This window comes from Balaenoptera ricei, chromosome 16 (assembly GCF_028023285.1).
Source record: "Balaenoptera ricei isolate mBalRic1 chromosome 16, mBalRic1.hap2, whole genome shotgun sequence".
Lineage (NCBI taxonomy): Eukaryota > Metazoa > Chordata > Mammalia > Artiodactyla > Balaenopteridae > Balaenoptera > Balaenoptera ricei.
The window spans coordinates 61,388,923-61,402,841 of record NC_082654.1 but is presented as its reverse complement, the minus strand read 5'-3'; the positions used below and the strand labels follow the sequence as shown (position 1 = coordinate 61,402,841).

Below are 13,919 nucleotides of genomic sequence, written 5' to 3'. Positions count from 1 at the left end.
TTCTTTCCAGCAGCATCAGACAGGCTACCTTCAATTCTACAAGATTCCCTCTGGCCAATAAATCCCATTTTCTCTCCATAGATGCAGTCACTTAGCTTCTTAACATTTTCCCCCTTAAAGTGAGAAAAACTGTAGCAACTGTGCCCTGGTAATATCTTACTTAAAAGGAATAATGACTAAAATCTGAATTCTAGATGTCAAATATATCATTTGACTGAGGGAAGGATGTAAGATACACTCCAATATAAAAAAGAAAACACAGATATGAGCAAAGATTTGAGAACGATAATAAGAAATCTGACATGTTTTCTCTTAGGAAAATTAAATTAGCAAAGTCTCTACCTGCAGATGGTAGAGATGTACTAACTATACATCATTATGTTAGCTACAATTACTATAGTAGTATTTGTAAGATATTCAATTGCTAATATCAATGTGTTGCTAATATTCTCTTTAGTCTTATATTCTCCATGAGAATGAAATTTCCATTTCATTAAACATCTGAATGTCAGGACACCAAAAACTGGGTTTTTAATTTCAAAATGGAAAAGGGTCTCATAGGGCTAAGTACTTGAAAGGTGTTTTGGGGGGCTCAAAATGACGCTTTGTGTGGTGGCACTCTGTAGTTCCTTAGGGCTTTCCTATTCACCTTAATGGAAATGCTACAATCGATCATATATTTTTGTATAGTCCTCAAGAAGGGCATAGAGAATACAAACCAAATAATTTCAAAACAATCCTATTTGATCACACCACCAACCATTCATAGAGAATTGCATATAAAAACATAGCATTAGCTTGGCCTCTGCCTAAATAGATTCCAAGGAGGCTATATTAATAATCACCACTTAATGGGAACAACTATTCAAAGCCTCACTCATTTACAAACAAAACAAAGCAAAACACTAAAATATCTTACAGATGGTCTTCAAACCACTTTCAACATTTCCAGAAAACTCACGGCTGACACTGCTTAACAAATCTCGATTAGCCATCTGTAAACAAAAAGTATAGCGGTTAAAATATTTTCACACCTTAAAATAGAAGTCAAATCTTCAAAAGAAAAGCTCATACCCTGGAATAGGCCTCCATGGTAGCTTTCAGCTGAGGAAAGCTTCTTGTGGCAAGAATCATGTTAAAGCAAGATTCATCTGTCCCTAATCTCCCCTCACCAGCCTGATAGAGACGCTGAGCATCTTCCTGAGCCAGCTGGTGGTTAACATTCTGGTTCTCATCGCGATTTCCCTGCAAAAGAGGAAGGCAGGAATTAGAAGAAGGTGATACAAGTTCTATTAAAAAAAAAAAAAAAAAAAAGTTTTTCTGGGACTTCCTGGTGGTCCGGTGGTTAAGACTCCGTGCTTCCACTGCAGGGGACAGGTCCCCATGACAGGGACACGGGTTCGATCTCTGCTCAGGGAACAAAGATCCCACATGCCATGCAACAAAAAAGTAAAATAGAGGGGGAGGAGAGAAGATGGCGGAAGAGTAAGACGCGGAGATCACCTTCCTTCCCACAGATACAGTAGAAATACATCTACACGTGGAACTGCTCCTACAGAACACCCACTGAACGCTGGCAGAAAACGTCAGACCTCCCAAAAGGCAAGAAACTCCCCCCGTACTTGGGTAGGGCAAAAGAAAAAAGAAATAACAGAGACAAAAGAATAGGGACGGCACCTGCACCAGTGGGAGGGAGCTGTGAAGGAGGAAAGATTTCCACGCACTAGGAGCCCCTTCGCGGGCAGAGACTGCGGGTGGCAGAGGGGGGAAGCTTCGGAGCCACGGAGGAGAGCGCAGCCACAGAGGTGCGGAGGGCAAAGCAGAGAGATTCCCGCACTTCCCGCACGGAGGCTCGGCGCTGACCAGCACTCACCAGCCCGAGAGGCTTGTCTGCTCAGCCGCCAGGGCGGGCGGGGCTGGGAGCTGAGGCTCGGGCTTCGGTCGCAGGGAGAGGACTGGGGTTAGCGGCGTGAACACAGCCTGAAGGGGTTAGTGCACCACAGCTAGCCGGGAGGGAGTCCGGGAAAAAGTCTGCAGCTGCCGAAGAGGCAAGAGACTTTTTCTTCCCTGTTTCCTGGTGCGCGAGGAGAGGGGATTCAGAGCGCCGCCTAAACGAACTCCAGAGACGGGCGCGAGCCGCAGCTAACAGCGCGGATCCCATAGCAACAGGGGCGCAGAGGGAAAAACGGAGAGACTCCCGCACAGAGGCTCGGCGCCGAGCAGCGCTCACCAGCCCGAGAGGCTTGTCTGCTCCCCCGCCGGGGCGGGCGGGGCTGGGAGCGGAGGCTCGGGCTTCGGTAGGATCACAGGGAGAGGACTGGGGTTGGCGGCGTGAACACAGCCTGAAGGGGTTAGCGCACCACAGCTGGCTGGGAGGGAGACCGGGAAAAAGTCTGCAGCTGCCGAAGAGGCAAGAGACTTTTTCTTGCCTCTTTGTTTCGCGGCGCGCAAGGAGAGGGGATTCAGAGCGCCGCCTAAACGAACTCCAGAAACTGGCGCGAGCCGCGGCGATCAGCGCGGACCCCAGAGACGGGCGTGAGACGCTGGGGCTGCTGCTGCCGCCTCCAAGAAGCCTGTGTGCGAGCAGAGTTCACTCTCCACACCGCCCCTCCCGGGAGCCCGTGAAGCCCGCCACTGCCAGGGTCCCGTGATCCAGGGACAACATCCCCCGGGAGAACGCACTGCGCGCCTCAGGCTGCTGCAACGTCACGCCGGCCTCTGACGCCGCAGGCTCGCCCCGCCTCCTCTGTACCCCTCCCTCCCCGCGGCTTGGGTGAGCCAGAGTCCCCGAAGCAGCTGCTCCTTTAACCCCGTCCTGTCTGGGCGGGGAACAGACGCCCTCAGGCGACCTACACGCAGAGGCGGGTCCAAATCCAAAGCTGATCCCCAGGAGCTGTGCGAACAGAGAAGAGGAGGGGAAATCTGTCCCAGCAGCCTCAGAAGAAGCGGATTAAAACTCCACAAACAACTTGATGTGCCTGCATCTGTTGAATACCTGAATAGACAACGAATCATCCCAAATTCAGGAGGTGGACTTTGGGAGCAGGATATATTAATTTTTCCCCTTTTCCTTTTTTTTTTTTGTGAGTGTATATGTATATGCTTCTGGGGGAGATTTTGTCTGTATAGCTTTGCTTTACAATAGCTTTATTTTACTTCACTATATTATAGCTTCTTTCTTTCTTTCCTTTCTTTCTTTCTTTCCTTCCTTCCTTCCTTCCTTCCTCCTTCCTTCCTTCCTTCCTTTCTTTCTTTCTATTTTTTCTCCCTCTTACTCTGAGCCGTGTGGACGAAAGGCTCTTGGTGCTTCAGCCAGGCATCAGGGCCGTACCTCGGAGGTGGGAGAGCCAACTTCAGGACACTGGTCCACAAGAGACCTCCCAGCTCCACGTAATACCAAACGGCAAAAATCTCTCAGAGATCTCCATCTCAACATCAAGACCCAGCATCACTCAATGACCAGCAAGCTACAGTGCTGAACACCCTATGCCAAACAACTAGCAAGACAGGAACACAGCCTCATCCATTAGCAGAGAGGCTGCCTAAAATCATAATAAGGCCACAGACACCCCAAAATACACCACCAGACGTGGACGTGCCCACCAGAAAGACAAGATCCAGCCTCATCCACCAGAGCTCAGGCACTAGTTCCCTCCACCAGGAAGCCTACACAACCCACTGAACCAACCTTAGCCACTGGGGACAGATACCAAAAACAACGGGAACTACAAACCTGCAACCTGTGATAAGGAGACCCCAAACACAGTAAGATAAGCAAAATGAGACGACAGAAAAACACACAGCAGATAAAGGAGCAGGGTCAAAACACACTAGACTTAACAAATGAAGAGGAAATAGGTAGTCTACCTGAAAAAGAATTCAGAATAATGATAGTAAGGATGATCCAAAATCTTGGAAATAGAATAGACAAAATGCAAGAAGCATTTAACAAGGACGTAGAAGAACTAAAGAGGAATCAAGCAATGATGAAAAACACAATAAATGAAATTAAAAATACTCTAGATGGGATCAATAGCAGAATAACTGAGGCAGAAGAAAGGATAAGTGACCTGGAAGATAAAATGGTGGAAATAACTACTGCAGAGCAGGATAAAGAAAAAAGAATGAAAAGAACTGAGGACAGTCTCAGAGACCTCTGGGACAGCATTAAACGCACCAACATTCGAATTATAGGGGTCCCAGAAGAAGAAGAGAAAAAGAAAGGGACTGAGAAAATATTTGAAGAGATTATAGTTGAAAACTTCCCTAATATGGGAAAGGAAATAGTTAATCAAGTCCTGGAAGCACAGAGAGTCCCATACAGGATAAACCCAAGGAGAAACACGCCAAGACACATATTAATCAAACTGTCAAAAATTAAATATAAGGAAAACATATTAAAGGCAGCAAGGGAAAAAAAACAAATAACACACAAGGGAATCCCCATAAGGTTAACATCTGATCTTTCAGCAGAAACTCTGCAAGCCAGAAGGGAGTGGCAGGATATACTTAAAGTGATGAAGGAGAAGAACCTACAACCAAGATTACTCTACCCAGCAAGGATCTCATTCAAATGTGATGGAGAAATTAAAACCTTTACAGACAAGCAAAAGCTGAGAGAGTTCAGCACTACCAAACCAGCTTTACAACAAATGCTAAAGGAACTTCTCTAGGCAAGAAACACAAGAGGAGGAAAACACCTACAATAACAAACCCAAAACATTTAAGAAAATGGGAATAGGAACATACATATCGATAATTACCTTGAATGTAAATGGATTAAATGCTCCCACCAAAAGACACAGGCTGGCTGAATGGATACAAAAACAAGACCCATATATATGCTGTCTACAAGAGACCCACTTCAGACCTAGAGACACATACAGACTGAAAGTGAGCGGATGGAAAAAGATATTCCATGCAAATGGAAATCAGAAGAAAGCTGGAGTAGCAATTCTCATATCAGACAAAATAGACTTTAAAATAAAGACTATTACAAGAGACAAAGAAGGACACTATATAATGATCAAGGGATCGATCCAAGAGGAAGGTATAACAATTGTAAATATTTATGCACCCAACATAGGAGCACCTCAATACATAAGGCAAGTACTAACAGCCATAAAAGGGGAAATCGACAGCAACACAATCATAGTAGGGGACTTTAACACCCCACTTTCACCAATGGACAGATCATCCAAAATGAAAATAAATAAGGAAACACAAGCTTTAAATGATACATTAAACAAGATGGACTTAATTGATATTTATAGGACATTCCACCCAAAAACAACAGAATACACATTTTTCTCAAGTGCTCATGGAACATTCTCCAGGATAGATCATATCTTGGGTCACAAATCAAACCTTGGTAAATTTAAGAAAATTGAAATCGTATCAAGTATCTTTTCCGACCACAACGCTATGAGACTAGATATCAATTACAGGAAAAGATCTGTAAAGTATACAAACACATGGAGGCTACACAATACATTACTTAATAATGAAGTGATTACTGAAGAAATCAAAGGGGAAATCAAAAAATACCTAGAAATAAATGACAATGGAGATACGACGACCCAAAACCTATGGGACGCAGCAAAAGCAGTGCTAAGAGGGAAGTTTATAGCAATACAAGCCTACCTCAAGAAACAGGAAACATCTCGAATAAACAACCTAACCTTGCACCTAAAGCAATTAGAGAAAGAAGAACAAAAAAACCCCAAAGCCAGCAGAAGGAAAGAAATTATAAAGATCAGGTCAGAAATAAATGAAAAAGAAATGAAGGAAACAATAGCAAAAATCAATGAAACTAAAAGCTGGTTCTTTGAGAAGATAAACAAAATTGATAAACCATTAGCCAGACTCATCAAGAGAAAAAGGGAGAAGACTCAGATCAATAGAATTAGAAATGAAAAAGGAGAAATAACCACTGACACTGCAGAAATACAAAAGATCATGAGAGATTACTACAAGCAACTCTATGCCAATAAAATGGACAACCTGGAAGAAATGGACAGATTCTTAGAAATGCACAAACTGCCGAGACTGAACCAGGAAGAACTAGAAAATATGAACAGACCAATCACAAGCACTGAAATTGAAACTGTGATTAAAAACCTTCCAACAAACAAAAGCCCAGGACCAGATGGCTTCACAGGTGAATTCTATCAAACATTTAGAGAAGAGCTAACACCTATCCTTCTCAAACTCTTCCAAAATATTGCAGAGGGAGGAACACTCCCAAACTCATTCTACGAGGCCACCATCACCCTGATACCAAAACCAGACAAAGATGTCACAAAGAAAGAAAACTACAGGCCAATATCACTGATGAACATAGATGCAAAAATCCTCAACAAAATACTCGCAAACAGAATCCAACAGCACATTAAAAGGATCATACACCATGATCAAGTGGGGTTTATCCCAGGAATGCAAGGATTCTTCAATATACGCAAATCAATCAATGTGATACACCATATTAACAAATTGAAGGAGAAAAACCATATGATCATCTCAATAGATGCAGAGAAAGCTTTCGACAAAATTCAACACCCATTTATGATAAAAGCCCTGCAGAAAGTAGGCATAGAGGGAACTTTCCTCAACATAATAAAGGCCATATATGACAAACCCACAGCCAACATTGTCCTCAATGGTGAAAAACTGAAACCATTTCCACTAAGATCAGGAACAAGACAAGGTTGCCCATTCTCACCACTATTATTCAACATAGTTTTGGAAGTGTTAGCCACAGCAATCAGAGAAGAGAAAGAAATAAAAGGAATCCAAATCGGAAAAGAAGAAGTAAAGCTGTCACTATTTGCAGATGACATGATACTATACATAGAGAATCCTAAAGAGGCTACCAGAAAACTCCTAGAGCTAATCAATGAATTTGGTAAAGTAGCAGGATACAAAATTAATGCACAGAAATCGCTTGCATTTCTATACACTAATGACGAAAAATCTGAAAGTGAAATTAAGAAAACACTCCCGTTTACCATTGCAACAAAAAGAATAAGATATCTAGGAATAAACCTACCTAAGGAGACAAAAGACCTGTATGCAGAAAATTATAAGACACTGATGAAAGAAATTAAAGATGATACAAATAGATGGAGAGATATACCATGTTCCTGGATTGGAAGAATCAACATTGTGAAAATGACTCTACTACCCAAAGCAATCTACAGATTCAATGCAATCCCTATCAAACTACCACTGGCATTTTTCACAGAACTAGAACAAAAAATTTCACAATTTGTATGGAAACACAAAAGACCCCGAATAGCCAAAGCAATCTTGAGAACGAAAAATGGAGCTGGGGGAATCAGGCTCCCTGACTTCAGACTATATTACAAAGCTTCAGTAATCAAGACAGTTTGGTACTGGCACAAAAACAGAAATATAGATCAATGGAACAGGATAGAAAGCCCAGAGATAAACCCACACACATATGGTCACCTTATCTTTGATAAAGGAGGCAAGCATATACAGTGGAGAAAAGACAGCCTCTTCAATAAGTGGTGCTGGGAAAATTGGACAGGTACATGTAAAAGTATGAAATTAGAACACTCCCTGACACCATGCACAAAAATAAACTCCAAATGGATTAAAGACCTAAATGTAAGGCCAGACACTATCAAACTCTTAGAGGAAAACATAGGCAGAACACTCTATGACATACATCACAGCAAGATTCTTTTTGACCCAGCTCCCAGAGAAATGGAAATAAGAACACAAATAAACAAATGGGACCTAATGAAACTTAAAAGCTTTTGCACAGCAAAGGAAACCATAAACAAGACCAAAAGACAACCCTTAGAATGGGAGAAAATATTTGCAAATGAAGCAACTGACAAAGGATTAATCTCCAAGATTTACAAGCAGCTCATGCAGCTCAATAACAAAAAAACGAACAACCCAATCCAAAAATGGGCAGAAGACCTAAATAGACATTTCTCCAAAGAAGATATACAGATGGCCTACAGACACATGAAAGAATGCTCAACATCATTAATCATTAGAGAAATGCAAATCAAAACTACAATGAGATATCATCTCACACCGGTCAGAATGGCCATCATCAAAAAATCTAGAAACAATAAATGCTGGAGAGGGTGTGGAGTAAAGGGAACACTCTTGCACTGTTGGTGGGAATGTAAATTGATACAGCCACTATGGAGAACAGTATGGAGGTTCCTTAAAAAACTACAAATAGAACTACCATACGACCCAGCAATTCCACTACTGGGCATATACCCTGAGAAAACCATAGGTCAAAAAGTGTCATGTACCACAATGTTCATTGCAGCTCTATTTACAATAGCCAGGACCTGGAAGCAACCTAAATGTCCATCGACAGATGAATGGATAAAGAAGATGTGGCACATATATACAATGGAATATTACTCAGCCATAAAAAGAAATGAAATGGAGGTATTTGTAATGAGGTGGATGGAGTTAGAGTCTGTCATACAGAGTGAAGTAAGTCAGAAAGAGAAAAACAAATACAGTATGCTAACACATATATACGGAATCTAAGGAAAAAAAAAAAAAAAAAAGGCCGTGAAGAACCTAGTGGCAAGACGGGAATAAAGACACAGACCTACTAGAGAATGGACTTGAGGATATGGGGAGGGGGTGGGGTGAGATGTGACAGGATAAGAGAGTGTCATGGACATATATACACTACCAAATGTAAAATAGATAGCTAGTGGGAAGTAGCCGCATAGCACAGGGAGATCAGCTCGGTGCTTTGTGACCACCTAGAGGGGTGGGATGGGGAGGGTGGGAGGGAGGGAGATGCAAGAGGGAAGAGAAATGGGAACATATTGTATATGTATAACTGATTCACTTTGTTATAAAGCAGAAGCTAACACACTATTGTAAGGCAATTATACTTCAATAAAGATGTTTAAAAAAAAAAAAAAGTAAAATAAAATGGTAAAAAAAAAAAAAAGTTTTTCCAATCTAGTCACTTTTGGATTTAAAGGGACAATTTACTAAAAATTAATGCATAAAGTTTGTCACGCTTATCTTTCATTTCCAAAGAAACTATACTAGTGTAACTAGTACTTTATTACACTGCCAACTTTGGATTTTATAACATATGACCATGGTTTAATGCGGTTATATTAAAATGAGAGGTTTTCAGGGCTTTGAGAGCTAAATTAAATCAGAAATGGTTTCCATAAAAAATCACACACACGTTTTATTTTTGAAAGTGTGGAAAATTTTATTAACATTCACTTTAAAAAGCTTTCTCTTGGTACACCAAGAGAAAGGCATTCTTAAAAAAGTTACTCTTCAGGGTTTGGTCCTTGGTTTAGAAGTTTTGGGGTTTTTGGTTTTGTTTTTGTTTTTATTCAATAAACATTTATTAACAGGTATTAAGAGACTAGGCATGATAGAAACCACAAGGACTGGAAGTGACTATGGCCACTCCATTCCTCCCATTAAGGAGATAAAAGATGCCTCCACAGTGGGATTAGGGCAATAACTGAGGTCTCTGGGAATTAAGTGCGGGCTCAGAGCAGGGAATGACAAATGGCCCAGGAGAGTCCAAGAATGCTTCTCTGAGGAGGTGGTTTGAAGGGTGGTAATTGGGCCAGGGAGAAACAGAATGGTGTGTGTTGAGACTGCAAAGTATGACACCTCCAGAGGCTGTGGCCACACACACAGACTCGTGATCCAGCAAGTCCTGAACACTAATAATGCAGCCACTTCTATCCTCCGGGAGAAAGCCTTCTGCCACCAAAGGAATTTCATTTTTCACTTCTCTTGTGATAGGGTCTACTTCTATTGGTTCATGTTCTGAGCCAATAAGCACTGTCCCCTGTTCAGTTCGGAGAGATAAGCACTGAGGTTTCCTGGAGGCTGGATATCCCTGAACTCCAGGGTCTGAAGTAACTTTAGATTTCTCATGATGAAGCGACTACTGAGCCACGCTGAGGACCTCCTCTAATAGGAGATATAAACTACCACTCAAATGAAGAAATTATGAGTCTGCTTAGCTGGGATTTAAGATCAATATGCATTATACTAAGTTCCACTTTGTATTCATCCATATAACTGTAAGGTATGGAGCACTTGCTTTGTACCAGGCTGTATTAGTCAGGGTTCTCCAGAGGAACAGAACCAACAGGATGTGTTAAGTGGTGGGGACACAAGAAAGACAAGGCCCCTCCCCTCAAGGAATTTAAGTCAAAGGAGGGAGTATATAATATGGAGGTTTCATGAACGTCCTTTCGTTCATCCAAGCGTAATCTTAATATACAAGTATTTATTATGAATGTATACATGAAAATGACATGTGAGCTTTTTAGAAGAAGTTATAAATAACTCAAGTACTGCTAGCCTGTACCAATTTATAGACCAAACTCTTCACTGGGAAGAAGAGAGGGAGGGAGGAAGCTCTGGGCCTGAACAAGAGTAAAGCTTAGATGGGTAGTTGGTTTCTCTCAAAAATATCAATAGAAACACAAACCCAAACAAAGGAAAGGCTGCCCTCTAGAGTCTCAGTGTCTGTCTGAGCAACAAAATGGAGAGGTGTTCCTTGAAGGTGAGAAACTGTCTTCTGAAGAGCACTGGGCACAAGGAATGTGTAGAAGCATATTCTAAATGGGCTACTGAATACAGCACAGGCAAAGGACCTCAGGAACAACTCCCCAGATGATTGTCTTTGGATTCAAGCACACAATACAGTCCCATTTTCCTAGGAAGCCACTCCCTGGAATAGGGTCCTTTACTTTGAAAGATGGCTGGGCCTTGAACCCTGCATAAAGAAATATTCAGCACCTCATTAAAGTCTTAATCATTTTTTAGCATTAACTCTCTGGTCCTGATTTTCTTTTCATGTTAACCTACTCCCCTGCTCTGTTACTCTGTTGTGGGTAAATTCAATGTCCTCCCACCCATTTGCTTTCTTTTCTTATTTCCATACCCACGCACTTCGGCACACTGTCTTTTTTGCAACTACCTCCCTTTGCTGTGAAGAGCCTCTCCTCTACTTTTAGAATCTTCAAGACTGTCCAACCTTGTGCACTAGCAGGATAGCCAACAACTCCTGATACTGAATCAGTGTGCTAGTCTTTTGCATCATCTCTTTCAAATATACCCTGATTATCTCATTCTAAGTGTATTTGTAGTATCATTCCAAATACCCTATTTGGAGAATTTTCTGCCACTTTTCCAGCACATTTGGGGAATCAGAACAAGGAGGGTACTAAGCACAATATTACTGTGAACGCTGAAACATTTTCTGCATTTCTGGCTCTCCTCACAGTCCTCACTCTTGTAGCACTTGCATGGCGGACCTACATACCTTCAGTTGATGGTTCGACTTAACTGACAGTACAATGCTAAGCTCAAAAGTACAGATTCTAACTACAGATCTAGTACAGATCGCCATTCTAAGACACAGAGCCTCAAGCTGATTTCTGATTTCATACAACCTTAAAGAGGTTAATTTCTGATTCCTTACAAAGGCCAGATTTGCAGAAATAAATTTCAGTAGTGACTACAAAGAAACCTGTACAGTGGATTCTGCGTTGTCCCCTCTTAAAGATGTCAAGATTCCAAGGGGGCTAAATATTAAAAGGAATAAAGAATGGCCACTGGCAACAGGCAGTAAAAAACGTTCCCTCCACCAACACCCAAACTTTCATGCTATACTCACCTGGCACATGGATACAAGTAAACGTTCAAAATGCCCTGATGTATCTGACCTAATATCCTTCTCAAGGTCTCGTCCAAATTCTGATTGATAACATCTGACAATTTCTCGGATTTCCTGATTTGTTCTTGTGCATAAAATTTCAATCAATACACGTTCCTGAGTTCCTACTCCCTATGTGAAATGAAGAAAGGGAGAATTATACAACAAAACACCAAATTTCTGAAAGTAGTTAAATCTTACTGTTCCATCAAATATTTCTTTGGCCTCCAGACCTGAAAAGCTCTATATATTCAGGTGATATAAAATAATGTATTGATTTAGCTGTCACTATAAATTCAGAACTGCCATAATTTATGGGGCTTTACATTTGAAATAGGATAAAATACTCAAAGTAAATGCCATATAGTACCTTCATTGCATTCTGTAAACTCCAGGCATCATAATACGTAGGTGGCATGAACAGGGCAAGGATCAGTTCTTCCATATTTCCACTTAACTCTGACTTAAGATCTCTGATTAAATCCTGTTAAATTACAAATACAAACTAAGTATATGTGCTCTCCAAATTTTGTTTTGCTTAAATTTTTTAAGGAAAATATGAAAAAATGGAATTGAATTGCTATATGAAAGCCTCAATTGCTGTTCTGAATATTATATATTAAGGAATAAATAAATATTTATTTTAAGTTTATTACACTCAAGCAGATATATTTTACTCATTCTATCAATAAACACTTAATAATAAATTTATTGTAGTTCCACCACTATACTAGGTACAAAATAAGAGGTATAGGAAACAAAGAATAATTCAAATTAACAAAATGATAAACAGATATTTACTTAGTAGAAGAAACTGTTCTTACTCTATGAGGAAGTAGAAATTGTCATCATCATGTTCTTATTTGAAAAGATAAGATAAACATTTAAAAAAAGTTAATATAAAGCAGCCTGTACTCCAGCACCAGATGAGTAAGTAGCACAGAAATAAGCTGAAATAGGAAAAGTTAAAGTGGGCTAGAGAGCTCGGAGAAAACTTTTAGTCCAGATCTTGAAGAGTATGTAAAAATTAGCAGGCAAAGAGAAAGAAGAAAGGTATTTCAGGCAAGGAGGAGGAACACAAACAAGGAACAGAAAAGTGGTTCCCAGCCTTGGCTATATGCATTAAAATCATCTGCAGAATTTTTCTAAAAAAAAAACAAACAAAAAACACTTACGTCAAGAATGAATACTCAGAGATTCTGTGCGTGTTTTTAAGTTTGAAAAGAGATTATGATACTCAGCTAAGATTGAGAATCAATAGTATAGAGGCAAGAATGAGCAAAGCTTGTTCAATGGAACAAGACAACCAATTTTGTTAGAGGGTAATGTTTTCAGAGATTAGTAAAATAAAGTTGTAACTATATGCTTGGATTATTACCTTGAATACCAAGCTAAAGAGTGTGGATTTGATTCTGCATGCTGGGAGGAGTTGCTGGAAACTTTTACATAAGAAAATGGCATTGATACAGCAACAACAGGCAGTATCAACAGGCAGTACGGATTATAACGACAGAGGCTATAAATGAAATTTAGGCTACTGGAATATTTAGGTAAGAAGTAATAAAGGCTTGGACTTGAGTGGTGGAAAGAAAAAAAGGAGACAGAAGACACATTTTTAAAGAGCTCTTTTACAGATTAGATCAACAAGGCACAGTCAATAACCAGTTGCTAGGACAAAGCAGTGCCTGGCATACAGTAGGCACTGAAACAATATTCACTGATTAATTGACAAAGAAGAGTGTGGAATCAAAGAAGACTCCACGGCAGGCTAGAGGAATAGTATTTTTATTAATAAGAAGTCAAGAGAAAAGGTGGCTGTGGGTAAGGAAAACAGGCTGGGAATTTAGTTTGAATTCAAAAGTGCTTTATGAGAAAATTCAGGACAACAAAGCACAGACTACATGTGAACTAAAGAAATTCATAATATGGAAAGTACTTTTGTGAGAAAAGTGAGTCTGATGTTGAACGCTAAGAGAAACTAGAGTTTGTGTCACTTAATCAGCCTTAAGACTAAGGAAGTGGATTTGGGGTTGGGCAGGGAGGGTAGAAAAGATGAGGTGAGACCAGCCAGTGGACCTCTACTTCCATTCTGAGAAAAGTAAACTGGATTCAGAGGATATCAGAAAATTTTTAGGATTCCTATCTAAATGGCAAACCAATGCTACCCAGTCTTGCCCTTTATATTTAAGAAACG

The 13,919-nt window shown here is 40.6% G+C and overlaps 1 protein-coding gene across 3 annotated transcripts in view; it reads right to left on the bottom strand.

The window, feature by feature from the left end:
* ANXA7 (annexin A7) overlaps nt 1-13,919 on the bottom strand; it is a 30,874-nt gene that overhangs the window by 3,237 nt on the left and 13,718 nt on the right. For all 3 annotated transcript variants that reach the window (XM_059900689.1, XM_059900691.1, XM_059900690.1), the window contains 4 exons: nt 12,096-12,209; nt 11,687-11,857; nt 1,075-1,245; nt 920-995 (listed from right to left, as the gene is read on the bottom strand). In XM_059900689.1, the coding sequence (XP_059756672.1) occupies nt 920-995; nt 1,075-1,245; nt 11,687-11,857; nt 12,096-12,209 (532 nt within the window). The remainder of the gene's footprint in view (nt 1-919; nt 996-1,074; nt 1,246-11,686; nt 11,858-12,095; nt 12,210-13,919) is intronic.